This window comes from Mus caroli, unplaced genomic scaffold (assembly GCF_978045245.1).
Source record: "Mus caroli unplaced genomic scaffold, Mus_caroli_1 scaffold_11, whole genome shotgun sequence".
Lineage (NCBI taxonomy): Eukaryota > Metazoa > Chordata > Mammalia > Rodentia > Muridae > Mus > Mus caroli.
The window spans coordinates 17,720,101-17,738,073 of NW_028227266.1; the positions used below are offsets into that span (position 1 = coordinate 17,720,101).

General features: G+C 51.2%; 1 protein-coding gene across 3 annotated transcripts in view; it reads right to left on the minus strand.

Annotated features, from left to right (window-relative positions):
- Positions 1-6: 6 nt before the first annotated feature.
- The window catches only part of Col5a3 (collagen type V alpha 3 chain), a 45,595-nt gene continuing 27,628 nt past the window's right edge, over positions 7-17,973 (minus strand). For 2 of the 3 annotated variants that reach the window (XM_085844454.1, XM_021171693.3), the window contains exons 33-67: positions 17,330-17,374; positions 17,058-17,111; positions 16,887-16,931; positions 16,127-16,180; positions 15,975-16,028; positions 15,303-15,356; positions 15,103-15,210; positions 14,873-14,962; positions 14,365-14,418; positions 13,092-13,199; positions 12,235-12,342; positions 12,097-12,150; positions 11,413-11,466; positions 9,480-9,587; positions 8,586-8,639; positions 8,371-8,424; positions 8,234-8,287; positions 8,046-8,099; positions 6,736-6,843; positions 6,057-6,110; positions 5,834-5,887; positions 5,571-5,624; positions 5,192-5,245; positions 4,960-5,067; positions 4,759-4,812; positions 4,266-4,319; positions 3,998-4,105; positions 3,698-3,751; positions 3,578-3,613; positions 2,739-2,792; positions 1,945-2,143; positions 1,748-1,860; positions 1,211-1,279; positions 690-929; positions 7-591 (exon numbers count right to left, since the gene is read on the minus strand). In XM_085844454.1, the coding sequence (XP_085700580.1) occupies positions 448-591; positions 690-929; positions 1,211-1,279; positions 1,748-1,860; positions 1,945-2,143; positions 2,739-2,792; positions 3,578-3,613; positions 3,698-3,751; positions 3,998-4,105; positions 4,266-4,319; positions 4,759-4,812; positions 4,960-5,067; positions 5,192-5,245; positions 5,571-5,624; positions 5,834-5,887; positions 6,057-6,110; positions 6,736-6,843; positions 8,046-8,099; positions 8,234-8,287; positions 8,371-8,424; positions 8,586-8,639; positions 9,480-9,587; positions 11,413-11,466; positions 12,097-12,150; positions 12,235-12,342; positions 13,092-13,199; positions 14,365-14,418; positions 14,873-14,962; positions 15,103-15,210; positions 15,303-15,356; positions 15,975-16,028; positions 16,127-16,180; positions 16,887-16,931; positions 17,058-17,111; positions 17,330-17,374 (2,763 nt within the window). In that variant the 3' untranslated portion in view covers positions 7-447. The remainder of the gene's footprint in view (positions 592-689; positions 930-1,210; positions 1,280-1,747; positions 1,861-1,944; positions 2,144-2,738; positions 2,793-3,577; positions 3,614-3,697; positions 3,752-3,997; positions 4,106-4,265; positions 4,320-4,758; positions 4,813-4,959; positions 5,068-5,191; positions 5,246-5,570; positions 5,625-5,833; positions 5,888-6,056; positions 6,111-6,735; positions 6,844-8,045; positions 8,100-8,233; positions 8,288-8,370; positions 8,425-8,585; positions 8,640-9,479; positions 9,588-11,412; positions 11,467-12,096; positions 12,151-12,234; positions 12,343-13,091; positions 13,200-14,364; positions 14,419-14,872; positions 14,963-15,102; positions 15,211-15,302; positions 15,357-15,974; positions 16,029-16,126; positions 16,181-16,886; positions 16,932-17,057; positions 17,112-17,329; positions 17,375-17,973) is intronic. The other variant, XR_015048913.1, reaches the window with a different exon arrangement.

Sequence of the window (17,973 nt, forward strand, 5' to 3'; positions counted from 1 at the left end):
AGGGCGCCCCCTTTGATCTTGCTTTACTTCTTTTACTCAAAGAAAGAAGAAGAATGCGAGGGAAGGGTCCCAGGCAGGGATCGGGAGGTATCCAGTGCTCAACTATGGAAAGGAATAGCACCAAAAGGCCTGGTGGAGGGGTGGAGAGGCAGGGGTGGGGCTTCACCAGCTCTGAGTTAAAAGTCTACTGCTTGGAGGTCTAGGGGTGAGGTGGACAACGGACAGTTGGATGGAGGGGGGAGCTAGCAGACAACTGGGTATGCCACCTGGGGTGAACAGATAGAGGGAGCTGGGCTCTCCACACTCACCCCCTACAAGGGAGAAAGAATAGTCAGAGTCACGTGACCCTGGATCTGGAGTCCCTGGGGATAAACAGAATGGCCTCAGAGCCTCAGCACCAAGGAGCCCACGTGGGGCTCCCTTCAGCTTCCTTCCCACCTCACAACTTCAGCTGCTAAAGCAGATGGAGCCGAGTTCAAACCCAAACTTTTGGTTCGTCTGACCAAAGTCAGAGGCAGCCACATCCCACAGAGGCAGGAAACCGACAGAAGAGCTGAATTCAAAGAGGGTCTTCGCCTGTCCCTTCCGGACCTGGCCATGAGGGGGCAGGAGAGAGAGAGTAAGTCAGAGGAGGGTGACGAGAGGCTTCCCCACTCCACACCCGCCAGCCCCTGGTTCCAGGGTCTTACCCGACAGCCATCGTGGGAGACCTTGATGGTAGCTGCTGTTGTCTGGTTGAAGGACAACTCTTCCCAGTTGGTCCCTTGGAAGCGGATGGAGTGCCTGTGGTCACCCGCAGCTTCATCCAGCCATGCCACCGAGTTCTGGCAGATGTATGTGAACCTCTGATGGGCTGCAGCACTCAACAACTTCAGGAAGGTCAACTGGACCACATTCACCGGGGAGCCATCAGCACCCACATAAGAGAACTGCAGTGGGGCAAGGTAGGGTGAGGAAGGCACCTCCCAGTCCACCTGCAGTCTACCCACAGGCCTGACAAGAGACTTCTGCCAAGTCTCAAGTAGCCCAAAGTGGTCTTGGATTCATGGTGTAGCTGAGGATTGCCTTGAACACCTGAAGTTCCTATTTATTCAGTGCCAGGAACGGAGCTCAGGACTTTGTAGAGAAGTGCTTGTCCTTCTCTGTCTACCCACGCCAGTTCCCACCAATTCTCACACATGCCGTCCTCCATGTCAGCATTGGAACCCACCTTCTTCCCTCGGCGGAAGGTGCTGTACCAGCCTCCAGGCTTCTCTCGGGACCACGAGGCCAGTTTCACCTGAGGGAGGATGGGAAGGTCATTGAGTGCCAACCCAAGTCCCTCTGCCTCTCCTACTAGACATCGCGGGTCATAGATGGCACAGGCTGTCCCCTTGGCAAGGGTCCACAGCCAAGGGTCCACAGCTCCCTCACCCTCACAGGCCGCAACTCCCAGAATTCTCTGTAGTGACTGGATGAAACCCAGGGCCCTGCCCACACTCAAGTACTGCTAGGGAATGGGGCCTGAGGCTGAGATCTAGCTACCCCACACGACCCCTACCCCTGTGCATGCACTGCGGGTGAAGCCCATAGCCTTGTGAATACTGGGCAGCACCCTTGCCTTAAGGCTCGGCTTCAGGTTCTGTACTATAGGACATTACCTGACATAGACAGGAGGGACAGGTGTTATGTGAAGGGAGAATAAGGTCTCAAAGATGGCAGAAGATGGCAGAGGTGGGGAAAAGACAAGATGGTTTCTTTCACTCACCGTCTCAAACTTCTTGTCTGGATAGAGACAGGTCTCACCTCCTGCCGTGAAGTTGCAGAAAACCTTGAAGGCATCACGTGCACAGCCCTGATTGGGGTCAATCCAGTACTCTCCTACCACGGAAGCAGAGCCAGGCAATCAGTGCACAGGAATGCTGCAGTGCTCACCTGCCCTTCCCAGAAGGACCTGGGCCTCACCATCGGGCAGGTGTGGGTGGTCTCGGTGAAGCTCGCGGCACATGAGGCCTGGGCTCTCGGCTGTGCCCAGAGGTCTCTGCAACTGCTGCAGCTCCAAGCTCAGTGAATTCAGTGAGGCCATCACCTCCTCCAGGCCACCTTCCAGGGTGTCCATCACAGAGCGGCGCCTGCGCAGGCCATGCACCTCAGCCGGAGAACCCTGGACTCACAAGGGAATGGGAATGGAAGAGAGGAAGAATCAGAGATGGACAGAGAAGACAAGACAATGGGAGGCAGAGAAATTCAGAAGAGGAAGGAGAGGAGCAAGAAGAGGGGCGGGGGCGGGGAGGAGCAGAGAATGAAAGAAGAGAAAGAGATATTGAGAAAGTAATGGATAAATAGATGGAGACACAGGGAGGGAGAGACAGGACAGAACAGACAGAACCCAGGGAGAGAAGCTCAGGTCAGACTCCACAAATGGTCCCGCTGGGACTGCCAAAACCCACGAACTCAGACTATCTTCCAAGGTCTCTTTTGGGTATTTGTTTGTCTTGAGTCAGGGTCTCATGTACCCCTGGCTAACCTCAAACTCTCTATGTAGCTGTGGGTAACCTTGAACTCCTGGTCTCTTGCCTCTGTCTCCCCAGTGCTGGACTGACAGGTGTGTGCCACCACCCACTGCACCCCACTCCTCCCAAAGCTTTCAAGGAACTGCATTTCTGAGCTACAGACCGAAACACTGGACTGGGTTATGAGGGACCTGATAAGAACACCCAAGTCTGATTCCTGCCTTCCTCCAGAGTCTGAGAACTTACCGGGGGACCAGGAGGACCCGCTGGTCCAGGGTCTCCACGAGGACCAAGAGATCCCTATGAGAGAGGTCACTTTGAAATGAATCCTGTATATGGAGACCTGGGTCTACCAACGCAAATACATGCATGTGCACATGCACATACACTCACACGTGCACACACACACACACACACACACACACACAAATACATGGAGCAAAACATGCACACACATATACCTAAACATATAGATTCACTTGCACATATGTGTATGGACACACCCCCACACATATGCACAAATATACATGTGCATACATACACATCTGTGCATACATATACCCATGTATACATACAGACATGTACATGCACTCCTCTGGAGACCTCCCAAGCCTCCAGACAAATCCCCCACATTAAAATCCCCATTACAGCCCCTCAGTTTCCCCAGGACAGCCCCACTCATTCCTGACCCTTATCCCTCCTCTAAACCAGCCCCCTTTGAACATTATTCTCCCTGCCAAGGCAGGGCACACACGTGTATACATGTGCCCATACATTTACATACAAGTACACACATGCAGGGTCCCAGAAGAGGCTCCCAGTGTCCCATGCTAAACCTAAGCTGTGTATTTCCATCCCTTATCCTCTGAAATCAGCACACAGTCTTCCACAGACTACAACTTATTCAGCAGACCTATTTCCTTTAACAGCAGTTCAGAATTCCCTCCTATAAAACGCAGCATCTTAGATCCCAAGAGTGCAGCAGTAGGTGCTGAACACAGGGTGAGTGAAGAATCAACAAAGCAAGGGGGTTGGTCGGGGGAGGGGAGCTGGGACATGGAGGTCCAGGGGGTAGTGCCACTCACCGGGGACCCTTTGGAGCCCTTCTGTCCCAGAGGGCCCTGTGGAAAGAGTCAGGGAATGTTGGGGTCTCAATACCACCCATCATGATGACTTCCCCGTCCTTCCAATATCCCCACACTCACCACCACACCTGGGGGCCCAGGGTGACCTAACGAGCCAACAGGACCAGGGAGACCCTAGAAGAGAGGACATGGGGGTCACCCTTAAGAGGGTCCAGCTCTGTTTACACACACCTTTCTGAAGCAATACACAAACTCCTAACTCTTCTAGAAGACCCCAAAGTACCCACACACCTTCCTACATGACATTCCCCAGTTACAGGCTCCCATTCCCCTAACACAGCCCTCCCCCATTCCAAATCCCCCCCTTCAAATTGTCCCCTTTGAACATTATCCCCCTGCCCCAACAGTGCACATACTCACAGGGTCTCCCTGAAGGCCTGGGGGGCCCTGCACACCTGGCAACCCCTGATCACCTTTCTCACCGGCCTCCCCTGGGGGACCAATGAGGCCTATTAGCCCAATGTGGCCCTGAAAGAGAAAGACACACAGGTCAGACATGCTGGGATCTTTTTTCTCCTGATGGCTTGGAAGGGATGAGTCGGGAGAGCAGTAAACACCCAGTTCTCCTAGGCCAGGGCAGGAGGTAATGGTTGAGGGAAATGGAGGGAACACCAGGAGGTGGGCTTACCTTCTCCCCCTTGGGGCCAGCATCTCCCTTCAGGCCAGGGAGGCCAGGCGGGCCCTGGGAAAAGATGAAGTGCAGCTTGTGATTCCTTGAAAGCCAGGGATGGGAAGATTTACCAGAGTGCCACCCGGCTTTCAAATGCAAGTAAACAGGTCTAGGGTGACTGGACAGTCAGGAGACAGGAAATGTGGTTAGAAAAATGGGGGTGAAAGAGAGGACAGCTGAGGATACCAGGTGACAGGATCAGGGGGAGTGGTCAAGTGTAGACATCAAGGTGGCAGTCAGCATAAACCATCAAGATAGGGCCAATGTGGACCACCAAGATGGGGCCACTGTAGCAGGTGAGTATAGGCCATCTGTGTGAAGGGCCAATACAGGTCATGAAGATGGCACAGAGGGGCTAGGCTGTACCATGCGCACCGTGGCCCACTCAGTGTCCCTGGATGCCTAGTGTGGCTTTCAGAGCTGTGACCACAGTAATAGAAAAGTCTCTTACCAGGGGCCCTGGAGGGCCGATTAGCCCAGGAGGTCCCAGGAGACCTGGTTCACCCTGAGGGGGAGACAGAACAGGGGTGTCTGGTCTCTACCAGCACTCAGTGTGAACATTCCATCATCCTCCAAGGATGCTCAACTATGATGAGGTCCTAAGCCAGAAGGCTATCCATGCTGCCCCTCCCCCCATTTTCACACCACTTACCACAGGACCAGGGATCCCTGGAAGACCATCAGGCCCAATTCGTCCAGGGGGCCCTCGAGCCCCAATGGGGCCTGTCCTGCCTGGGGGTCCATCAGGACCAGCATCTCCCTGAAATGGACAAGGGTGGGGGAAGCAGTCTCAAGAGCCTGCCTGATGACAGCTGGAACCTCAGGGGGTGCAGGCCTTCTTTTGGTCAGGTGGTACTGGGAGGTGCTCCCAAGGGAGTGCTCACCTTGGCGCCTTTCTCGCCCTCTCTTCCTTCTGGACCCATGCGGCCAGGGGAACCCTGAGGAGGGAAAGTGTGAGTGTTGTGGGGTCAGTGTGGAGCATCCAGGTTTATGGGCTGGCAAGTTGGCTCAGCAGATAAAGGACCTTGCCTGAGACCCACATGGTGGAAGGAGAGAACAAATTCCCAACAAATTGTTCTCTGAACTATAAATCTCTTTGTGGTACATCATACACACACACACACACACACACAAACACACACACATAAATAGTAAATAAATATAATTTTAAAATGATAAGAGTGGGATATGTGTGGAGAGGGGCTATTGCACTGCTGAAGACAAGGTGGACATGAGGCCCTCAGGCAGTGGAAGACCACTCACCCTCTTGCCAGGGAGGCCACGGGCACCAGGTTCCCCGGAAGCTCCAGGTGGCCCCTGTTTAGTCAAGAGCAGCCACAGTGTCAGCTCCCTGCTGAAAACAGCCCCACAGATGCCACCCAGCACCATCCCCCTCCCCTCTCACCACTCAAGGTCATGGGGTCAGAGATACCACAGGAAACCCAGCAGATGCCCTGGGTACCCAACTCTCCCATCAACAACTCCACTCCATACCCGCACCCTACAGCCCTTTGCTCTGAACTCACCGGTCCCCCAACATCACCAGCATTTCCCTTCTCCCCTGGGATGCCATCAATACCCTAGGGAGGAGACACAGTGGGAGAGTCTTGGGATAGTTGGGATAGAGATGGAGCTGGAGGAGAGTGAGGGCCATCCACTCCTCTAAGCGGGTCAAGGATAGGGGCATGGGGGTAAATGCAGATACATTGATATATTTAGGGCTACGCTACAGGGAGCATTTACACTCACCGGAACTCCAGGGTCTCCTGGGGGCCCTAGATCTCCAGGGAGTCCTGTGGGACCCTAGAATAAAAACTGGTTGCTGATCTCATCTCACTGAGTGAGGAGTCGCCCCTTCACACACCAGATAGTGTCCCCAGACCAACTGCAGGGGACATGTCACAAACGAAATACAAAAGGAAAGGCTGGGGTTTTATATTGAGGCAGTGAAGTGTTCACTGCATGCATAAGAGGCTGGGTGTGGGCCAGCGGGAGGGCTCAGCTTCCACTATGTTTTCATAGTTCATTCATTCATTGTTTCTTCTATTCGTTCAGTCTTTATCTGGGTGACTCAGAGAGTTAACAATCAGGAAGAAGTAGGGGCTGGAGAGATGGTGCAGTGGCTGAGAACACTGTCTGCTTTTCCAGAGGAAAAAGGTTCTGCTCCCAGAACCCCCATGTTGGCTCACACCCATCTGTAACTGCAGATAAAGTAATTCCAGAGGATCTTACATCCTCTTCCGACCTTTGCAGGTACCAGGCATACATGTGGTGCACAGACATATGTGTAGGCAAAATACACATACACATAAAATTTAAAAAGAAAAATTAAAAACAAACAAGAAGAGATGTCTGGTCTGTCTTAGGGACCAGGTTTTAATGTAACAAGCGCCCCAAGTTCTCTGCTCTGTCTCCTCCTAGGACTTACCATGTTCCCCTTAGAGCCGTCCTCTCCTGGGGGTCCTTTCTTGCCTGGGGGACCAGCAGCCCCTGATGGACCCGAATCCCCCTTTTCACCAATTTCACCTTTGGGGCCCTTTGCAGAAACAGAGGTCAGAAGTCAAAGGTCAGAGTGTCATGGACCAAAGATGAGCACACCTTGCCTGGGAAGTCTGACAATCTGGGTTCCATCGCCAGACCCCATGGTAGAAGAGAACTGACCTCCAAAAGCTGTTCTCTGACCTCCACACATGTGCCACACTCTCACACACACAGTAATGAATATATATATATATATATATATATATATATATATATATATATATATGTATATATGTATATGTATATATGTATATAGATCAGGGCTATAAAGTGCCTCAGTGGTTAAGAGCATGTGGTGGTTTTAATACGCTTGGCCCATAGGGACTATTACTGTTAGGAGGTGTGGCCTGGTTGGAGGAAGTATGTCACTGTGGGTGTGGGCTTTGAAGCTCCACTCAGTACAGAAGAGTCAGTCTGTTCCTGGCTTCCTTTGGATGAAGATGTAGAATTCTCAGCTCCTCCAGAGCCATTCCTGCCTGGACACTGCCGGGCTTTCTGCTGTGATGATAATGGACTGAACCTCAGAACCTATAAGCCAGCCCCAATTAAATGTTGTCCTTTATAAGAGCTGCCTTGGCCATGGGGTTTCTTCACAGCAATGGAAACCCTAACTAAGACAGAGCACATACTACTCATGCAGAAACCAAAAACGGAGCTCCAAGCACTCGCATCAGGCAGCTCACAACCACCTGCAATTCCAGCTCTACGGGAATCCGATGTCATCTTCTAGTATCTTTGGGCACTGCATTTACACACACGCGCATATGCACACAGAGTCAGGTAGCCTAGGTAATGCAAGTGTTAGAGGTCACAGAGAACTAGAACTAGCTGAGTTAGGGATAATGGATCTGTCACCCATTACTAGTCTGTCCTGGCCCATGTCCTACCTTTGGGTACATTAGAAAATGGTCCCCCTTTGGGCAGCTTTACCCCCAATTCCATGTTTGTTGCTTTGATTTAAATCCCTAGCTGTCTCCTCAGCCCTGTATGCTTGTGGGCAACTTTGGGACTCTACAGAGCACCTCTGAGATTTTCTCAGGTGGAGCATCTTTCGTATCTTTCACGACAGACAGGGATATCTGTTGGTCTGGAGTCAGCAATGCTCTAAGAACTGCCTGGAGGTCATGAGAGCATGACACGCTCTAGGTCAGCAGTTCCCTATGGCAAGTACAAGGGCAAAACTCTACAGAGACTCACAGGGATGCCGGGAATTCCTGGGGGTCCGGCGTCTCCAGCATCCCCTGGCTCTCCCTGTGAAAGGCAGTGAACATAGAAAGAGATCATCTCACTGACCGGCAGGGAGGAGCATCCCCATACAGCTGTAGCCGAGGAAACAGGCGCTATTTATCCCCTCCATCCAGGGCAAGTTCAAGCCCTCCTCTCACCTTCTCGCCCACAGCACCAGGCTGTCCTACTCCTCCAGGCAGCCCTGGGGGGCCCTGGAGAGACAATGAGGAGACTGTGAGTCCCTAGGGGGTGTGGCAGACCCATAGAGGCATTCTGCCCACCCCAGAATTCTCACCTCTGATCCACTGGGCCCAGGGGGACCCCGAGGGCCTGGAGCTCCGTGTGGACCCTGTCAAAGAAGCAAATAGTGTGCAATGACTCCCCATGATTCCACCTGAAAGGCTACAGTAGCCACAGATAACCTGTAAGGTGTGTGTGACCCTTTAGATGACCGTAACCAGTGGCCACTCCCATCCCACCTGTCTTCCATATCTCCCAGGGAGTTCATACCATGGATCCTACGTCTCCAACCTCGCCCTTCTCCCCCGGAGGACCCGGCAGCCCCTGTGAAATAAAGAGTAAACTGTAGTACAGACAACTGGTGAGATGGCCGTGCACCTCTTGCACAAGTGTAAGGACTTGAGTCTGGGTCCCTAGAACTCATTTCCAAAAGGCCAGACACAGCAGAGCTTGCCTGCAACATCAGCACTGGGAGGCAGGGACAAGAGGTCCCCTAGAGCTTGCTGGAAGTCCGTGACCAAATCAAGGAACTCCAGATTCAGTGAGAGAGGTAGCCTCAAAAATAAGGTGAGAAGGGCCATCAAAATGGCTTAGTGGGTAAAGGTGATTGTCACCAAGCCTGATGGCCTGGGTTCAAGCCCTGGACCCACTTGGTAGAAGTAGAGAACTAACTCCTGCAAGTTGTCTTCTGACCTTCACACACATGTGTCATGGCATAAATGAGAATGTGAGTATGCACACATGCACATGTACATTTGCACACACACACATTCTCTCTCTCTCTCTCTCTCTCTCTCTCTCTCTCTCTCTCTCTCTCTCTCTCTCATTAAATGTTAAAAACTTTAGTTGGGAAGCAAACATGCCAACCTCCATCTTTTAATTTGTTTGTTGGTTTTGAGATAGACTCTCACTATGTAGCCCTGGCTGGCCTGGAACTCTCTACAAAGACCAGGGTGACCTCAAAGTCACAGGATCCACCTGCCTCTGCCTCCTGAGTTCTGGGACTAAAGGTGTCCACCATTACATCCAGCTCTCTGAGCTATTCATCTTTATAAATCACTAAGACACAGGGATAGCAACACACACAAACAAACGCACACCATACAAAGATTAGCGCCCTAGGTAGGGGATTGGGGGTTGGTATCCCCAAACTCACACACCTACCTGCAGACCTGGAGGACCAATTACACCTACAAAGCCTCGAACTCCATCATCTCCCTTCTGCCCGAAGAGGCCAGGGGGTCCCCGGCGACCCTGAGCGCCATCAGCACCCTGTGAAAATGTTGGGGACAACACAGTTGGTATCCAGATCAAAGGCTGCAGACAGGGTCCAAGGTCAGGACTGAGGCTAGGGGTTGGGATCAAGTTTGGTGAGAATCAGGTTTTAGTTTGATGTAAAGGGCAGGTGATGTTTCTGAGTTACTGACACACAGTGAATCAGGGTTGCGGCTCAGGTAAGGTTATAAGCAGGGTTTGTAGGAGGCTGAGGTAGACTTTAGGGCTAAGTTGGAAGTTATGAACTAATGTTTTGGTGACACTCTGACCTGGACCAGCAGGTCATTCTTCAGTGCCAGGGTCCTAAGGGGAAAATGCCCAGGAGATGGGAAGGCAAAGAAGACAGAGAGCTGGGGACGGGGGTCTCACACAAGCCATGTCTTATGCTGAGTAAGCTTATTAAGAAATGCAGCATCGTATATACAGTTGTTTCTGAAAGGGGAAATGGGACAAGGTCAATAGAAAGCTACCACATGTGGTGGCGCTTTAATCCCAGCACTCAGGAGGCAGAGGCAGGCAGATTTCTGAGTTCGAGGCCAGCCTGGTCTACAAAGTGAGTTCCAGGACAGCCAGGGATATACAGAGAAACCCTGTCTCGAAAAACCAAAAAGAAAGAAAGAAAGAAAGAAAGAGAGAGAGAGAGAGAGAGAGAGAGAGAGGGAGGGAGGGAGGGAGGGAGGGAGGGAGGGAGGGAGGGAGGAAGGAAGGAAGGAAGGAAGGAAGGAAGGAAGGAAGGAAGGAAGGAAGGAAGGAAGGAAGGAAGGAGGCAAGCTACCACATAATGAAGTCAGAAGAAGCTAATTAGTCGGTGTTGCAAAAGGGGGCACAAGGTTTCTCAGGGGCATCAGAGACCAGCACACAGCAGCTTCTTAAGATGGGAAGAGTTGGGTGGTCAGGGTCTGAAGCCACAACTCCCCATGTTCCACATATCAGGGCCTCAGGGAAACCCTTGGATCAGCTTACTCAACAACACACAACAACACTCAAAAGTTCTGGTAGAACTGTGAGCCTAGAATTCGTATGTTGTTTTGAGGCAGGCTCTGGTGGAGCCCAGGTGGACATAAAACTTACTTTGTAGCTGAGAATGACCTTGAACTCATGATCTTTCTGCTTCCATTTCTCCAGTGTTGGGATTACAGGCATGGACTACTATGCCTTGGCTATGGAGTGCTAGGATTGGAACCCAAGATTTTGAGCATGACAGGCGAGCACTCTGCCAACCAAATCACACTGCCAGCCTCCTTCAGAATTCGTATGTTATCAGAATTCGGAGGTAAGGCCTTACGAAAGTACTAGGATCAGATGCAGTCATGAGTGTGAGGCCCCCACGATGGTATATTAGTGGCTTCATAAGAAGGTGAAGACCTAAGTTCACATAACAGTTATTAACACACTATGTTGTGATAAAGCAAGGAGACCCTGGTCAGATGCCAACACCACTATTAGGGACTTCCCATCCTCCAGACCATGAGTCATCCAAATGAATCATTTAGCTTCAGATTTTGTAACAGTAACAGAAAATTAACTAGGGCAAGGCTGAAGTATAATTCAAAGTTCAAGTTCCCATTTGAGGCCGGCAGTGGAGGTGGCAGACCTGGTTGGGTAGATGGTAGGAGAAAGCTAGGATCCAGGTATTTGAGTTGGACGAAGATCAAAGCAGTAAGCAGAGAGTTTGAGCTGAGGTGGGGTTGGGTTCATCATGGGTGTTGGCACTAAGGTGAAACCAAGGCTGGACAAGGATGCTAGGATTTTATTCAGAAGAGTGGCACACTGTCATCACTTCAAGAACCCAGGGTATAGTCACCAAGTTGGGAGAACTCACCGGGAGGCCTGGATGGCCTGCTGGACCTCTTATTCCTGTTGGTCCAGGTGGGCCCTGAAGAGGAAAACAAAATAAAAAATTCTATCAGAGCTGAACATAGTGGTACATGCCTATGACCCCAGCACTCAGGAGGATCGGGAGCCAAGGTCAACCTCAGCTACATAGCAAGTTTGGGAAGAGCCTAGGTTACGTGACGAACTCTTTTATCTGAAAAAAAAAAAAAAGAGCAAAGGTCTCCTTGGGATGGCGTGTAACCCGATGATCCGATGATGCTGGCCCCAGACCAAGGTAGATTCTTGCCATGGAGGGATGGGGGATTTTGAGGCCCAGAGGGGCCTTTCTCTGAATGTTTATTACGTTTATACATTTTGTATGTGTGTGTGCATGTGTGTGGCAACTTATGAGAGACAATTGTTTTCTTTCATCACGAAGGTCCTGGGCATGGAATTCAGGTCATTGGGTTTAATGGCAAGCACCTTCACTAACTGAGCCCTCTTGAAAGCCTAGAGGGCTCTTTCATACTCTCCTGGGCTCTCAGGGCTCAAACAGAGCTCAGATAGGGATCTTTAGCCCTTCAGTTCCAGTGAGCTTGGTGTCAAGATTGGACTGAGGAAACCACAAAACCTAGGCTACCCCATATCTCCTCCCATGAGCACCACAACCTCCCTGGGGGTTCCTACTTACTGCATCTCCTTTATCCCCTTTGCTTCCTTTGTGACCAGGCATCCCTACTTCCCCCTGCAGGACAAACATATTAGGAAGAGTTCAGGTCCCAACATGCCCAATCTCTCTGTAAACTGTCTCTCTCCCTGGTCCTCTCACCTTGTCTCCTTCTTCACCAGAAGGCCCCGCAGCTCCAGAGGGGCCCTGAAGCCCTGGGGGTCCTGGAATACCATCTTTGCCAGTAGGACCAGGAGTACCCCGTTCTCCCTAATGGAGGAAGAGAAAGGATGGATGTTAGGAGCAGGGGACATGGGAGAGGACATTTGTGTGGCAATTTCTTAAAAATTGAAACTATCCATCCTGAAGAAAGCTCCTTAAGGCTCAGGATATAAACAACTCACAAGTCTTAGAAAGTTCCTGAAACTTACAGGATCCACCAGCCATTCTAAAGCTATAGAAGTAGTTCACAACTATGAGGAAGAGAGTCTTTGGCCTTTCAAGCTGATTGCAAGTTGTATAGAGAGCTCCAGGGATGCTGCTCTTCTGAACCATGAGCCAGGCTCAGATGGCCATTCAGTGATGCAGCTATCTTTGAGTCAGCCTTGTTTTATAAGTCACTCCTCACCCATACTCCTGTAAGTAATCCCAATAAATTCACAGCTTGATTAAGCTGGACTTGGGAAAGATAATTTTAAGAATTGATTTTTTAAATTTTAATTATATATATGTATGTGAATGAGTGGGTATGTGCACATGAGTGCAATTGCCCATGAAGGCCAGAAGAAGATGACAGATTACCTGGAGCTGGAATTACAGGCAGATGTGAACCTACCCATGTGGATGCTGGGAACTGATCTCAGGTACTCAGCAATAGCAGTATGTGCTCTTACCCACTGAGTCATCATTTCTCCAGTTCACAGAAATAGAAGTTCTTTGGTAAATGGCTGATTACTTATCTGGAATGAGTTGATATTTGTTCATGTCTCCCCAGAAAAAGTCAACCAACAGACACTTACTGGGGACCCCTTCTCGCCAGCAGGACCAATAGGGCCTTGCCCTCCACTCTGTCCAGGAAGCCCAATGCCACCAGAGGGGCCTACAGGACCACGCTCACCCGGGGAGCCCTGGAAAAGGGGTGGAGGACAAGAAATGATAAAGGATACAGGGCTTCTGGCACCAGTATCATATTTATACACAGCCAGAGGGCACCTTAAGCACTAAGGTATGATCCTCTTTACACTCCTCAGTTGTCCCAACCTCTTCAATTTGAAGACCATGCAGGCTTGCATGAACTGCCCCCATCACCTCCATGGAATCCTCTTCTCATTCACTCAGCCCCAGCTACACAGACCTCTGCAGAGCATGGTCCTGCCCCACAGACCTCTGCCGAGCATGGTCCTGCCCCACAGACCTCTGCAGAGCATGGTCCTGCCCCACAGACCTCTGCAGAGCATGGTCCTGCCCCACAGACCTCTGCCGAGCATGGTCCTGCCCCCAGGGTCTTTGCCTCCCCCAGCCAGCCTGTTTAAAACACTCTCCCCAACACTCTGTGCACTGTCTTCCTTTTCCTTGTTTTCCTTCCCCATCTCTCTTCCCTTTCCCTCTCTTCCCCTTTCATTTCCTCTCCCTTTCCTTTCTTCCTTCTTCCTTTCCTTCCATCCCTTCCCTTTGACAGGGCCTCAGTAAGTAGACCAGGCTAGCCTCAAATTCACAATCCTACCTCCTCAGTCTCCCACATGCCAGGGCACAGTCATGCACCACCACATGCAGCCTGTATAGATTTTACTTTTTGCATTTGTGTGTGCATGTGTAGTTTTATGTATGTGGACACATGTATGGATGCATGTGCACATGTGTGTACATGGAGTCCTGAGGCTGATGTCTGGAATCATCCCCAATCTTGTCATTGAGTCTATCAGGCAAACCCAGAGCTGGCCGACATGGCTGTCCCACTAACCAGCTTTCTCTGGGACCCCTTGTCTCTGGCTTCCCAGGCTGGAATTAAAGGTGGGCCGCCATGCCCACTGGACATTCTCTGGGGATCTGAACTCAGATGTGCTTGCACGGCCAGCACTCTGCCCCCTGCATCAGCTCCCCACCCAGTCCTATGACAACTATCCTACAGCAGGAAGCTTTCTGGCTGACTCAGGTCATGGCAGTCAGAAGTGAGTGTGCTCCAGGCCTACCTTCCCCAAATGCACAAGCCCCATCCTGGGGATATCAAACCCTGAAGACACAGCCCTCTCGAGCCCTCGCCGCCCCCCTCCCAGCCAGTGTGTTGATACTTACATTTGCCCCAACAGGGCCTGGGGGACCTTTGTCACCCTTCAAACCAATGGGTCCCTGGGGGAAGAAATTACCAGTCAGAAAAATCTCCCAGGGATCCCAAGGATTTTCCTTTACTTTTGGGGACCCTCATCATCCCTAGCCTTATCTGAAGATGGGCCCTGAGTTCTGTAGATCTGTCCATTCCAGGTCTCTGCCACTACCAATTCTGTCTGTGTGTGTGTGTGTGTGTGTGTGCGCGCGCGTGCGCGTGCGCTCATCCCTTCCCCGGCACACGGACAACTAGCCAGAGTTAGTTGTCTCCTATCATGTGGGTCTGGCTGATCAAACTCAGTTCATCAGGCTCAGCAGCAACCCTCTTTCTCCCCCTCTGAGCTCCCTCACCGGCCACCACTAACAACTCTTTACACAGGCCCTTCTCCTGTTTGCTGCCACTGCAGCCACTCTTAAGGAGCCTCCTCTTCTCTACCCCACAGCCCCACACTCCAGTGGACTCTCCCAAGATACTCACTGGGTCTCCGGGGGCTCCTTGGGGGCCAGGGAAGCCCCTGGGCCCAGGTGGCCCCTCCTTCCCGACGGACCCCAGGGGTCCTAGCTCACCCTGCAGAGAGCCAAGGAGAGGAAGTTAACCTCAGGAGTGGGGTGTCTCCTCCAGTCTCTGACTACTCCCAGCTGTTCCCCACATGGCGTGAGGCTCAGGGGTTAAACGATGACTTTGAGGCAATCTATCCAAGCTCTTACCTTGGCCCCTTCTCTGCCTTCTATGCCTGGCAGACCTTGTTCACCAGGAGGTCCAGGAGGCCCTGGGGGGCCTCTCTCGCCTAGAGGCCCCACGTCCCCTACCTTTCCCTGGAAACAAGCAAGAGACATCTTGAACAGCCTGGAGGTGGGGAGTACGTCAGACTTCCAGCTCCATGTATTCCTTGGGGATTCACTCTGACCTGAGGACCAAGGACGCCAGCTGGTCCAGGGGGGCCTGTCAGACCTTGGAAGCCCTAAGGAGAGAAATAGAAAGAGGCACCACCTGAGAAGAAGAAAAGGAGAGCCCATGGGACTGGGGAGACATCTCTGTGCTCCATGCAAGCAAGAAGACCTGAGTTCAGCTTCCCAGCACTCACGCAGAAAGCCAGGTGTGTGGTGGCACAGTCCCCATCCAGTGCTGGGGAGGCAGAAACCATGGCAGCCATGGTTCTCTGGGGCTCACTGGCCAGCCAGTCTAACCTAACCTGTGAGACCCATTTGAGACAGCGAGAGACCCTGTCGCAAAAAAAATAGGATGGGAGCCAGAGAGATGACTGAGTGAGTATGAGCATTTGCTATTCAAGCAAAAGAACCTGCGTTTGCATCCCCAGCACCCGTAGAAAAGCCATGCACAGCTCTTATGCCTGTAACCCCAGAGTGGAAGCAGGTGGATGTGGGAATTGCTGGCCAACCAGCCTAGCCGAAATGAAAAGCTTCAGGATGAGCCCTAAGCATCCTTTCCTGGCTTCCACACGTACATGCAAGTGCATTTACTTCAGCAGGCTCAGCAGCAACCCTCTTTCTCCCCCTCTGAGCTCCCTCAGATACAAGGGCCCAACATCGTCAGGGGTCAGAGGTCAAGGGTCACTCACCAATTCTCCTCTTTGTCCAGGGTGTCCAGATATCCCATCTTTCCCCTGAGGACCCTGGGAAACAAAGTAAGAAGGAATGAAGATTTAGAACTGGAGCCACCTCACCCTGTACCCTTCCCCCACCAACCTAGAGTCAGGGTGACATCACTCACTGGAGGGCCTTTTGGTCCGGGGAATCCTGGTGGGCCTTGCAGACCGGGTAGACCCTGAAATGGAACCAGAAATTATTAGCTTATCCCTCCTGAGTGTCTTGCACCTCCGTCCCACAAGAGTGATCTTAAAAGCCAGTCCAGTGCTGGCAGGATGGCTCAGTGGGTAAAGGTGCCTGCTTACATTTACTCAGATAAAACCTGTGACCTGGGCTTCATTCTCAGATCCCGCAGGGTAGGTGGCATAAACCAATTCCTTTGAGTTGTTCTCTGAACTCCAAAATCACACAAACACAAAGAGAGTTTTGTTTTGTTTTTCTTTGAAGCAAACACGCCACTCCACACAAGCAGGTGCTGAGCGCTCACTCAGGGTATATGATCTTATTCACCACTGCAGCCCATTGAGGCATGGACCATGGTTACCCGATTTTATAAAAGAGGGAACTGAAGCAAAGAGAAGTTAAGCAAGTTGCTCAAGGTCACACAGCAGGCAAGAAGCACAGGTGCGTATTGAACTCAGTTCTCTGGTCTTAGAGTCTGAGCTCTTTCTATTGCATATATATATGATGTGCTGTCAGCTCATGGCTGGTTCCCTGACAGTGTCACACACATACACATGCACTCATACTCATACATGCACATTCACAGACACATATACACACCCTCACACATGCACACAAATATACTCACACATACACCACACACATACATACATTCACATATAAAACACATACCACACACACACACACACATACACACTTACCTTTTCTCCAGGGGGGCCAGGAGACCCATTCTGGCCCACATCACCCTAGAACATATGAAATGAGCTTCAATACCAGAACATACTCAACTGGAAGAACTAAGCAGGTAGCTAAGTTAGCCTGAGATAGACAAGGACCCCTGGTCATCCCCCAACCTCTACTCACTCCCATACCTTGGGGCCAGGCTGGCCTGTGGCCCCGGGCTGTCCCCTGTCTCCTCGGGTGCCCTGCATAGAAATTTTTAAAAAATGAAAAAGCAAAAAACAGAGATGAGTGGGTGGGTAGGCCTGGGAGAGGGCATCACACACAGGCTCCCTCCTCCAAAATGCCCTCTGACTCCACCAGGGGCAGGGATGGGACCTGTCCTTCCCCGCCCACTCCTGACGTCACTATCCCACTTCCCCTCAGCCCAGCACCCTGCGTGGAGCAGCTATCCTCTCCTTACCGGTGTGCCGCGTTCTCCTTCCTCTCCTGGCTGTCCTGCTTTGCCCTGAAAAGCAAGTCAAAAACAGAGAAAGTGAGAATTGTCTCATGCTTCATGAGACACACATGCATGTATGCATTCTCAAGTGGGAATGTTTGCATACAAGAATGTCTGCAAAACAACAACAACAAAAAAAAAAAATAAAAAGCCACTGAGGTGCATGCAGAGAGTAAATCCAGACCAAAGGAGAGATCTTTGTTGCAGGCAGCAATATAGAGGGGCAGAGCCATCTAGCCCATTTGAAACTGAAGCTCCAGACACCAGACATGGAGCTACAGAATTTAGCATTGTCCTGCTGTGGTTCAGTCTTGCGTTGGTCCAGTATTTCCTCACCATGCTTTATTCTTCCCTTGAGGAATGGGAATTATAGTCTATGGCATTGTAATTTTTTTAATTTTTTCCTTTTAAAACACTGGAATTTTGAAAGACTACAGGGTTTTTAAAGTTAGATTATGTTTTACATTCAGAGATGAGCATGAGACGTTGGGACTGGGAAGTAAGTTACGGTTTTAAATCCATGTGTTTGTGTGTCCAGTGGACAAGGGGTGGAACTGTGCCAGATAGGGTTTTCTTTCTATGTGTGTATCTGTCTGTGTATGGGTTGG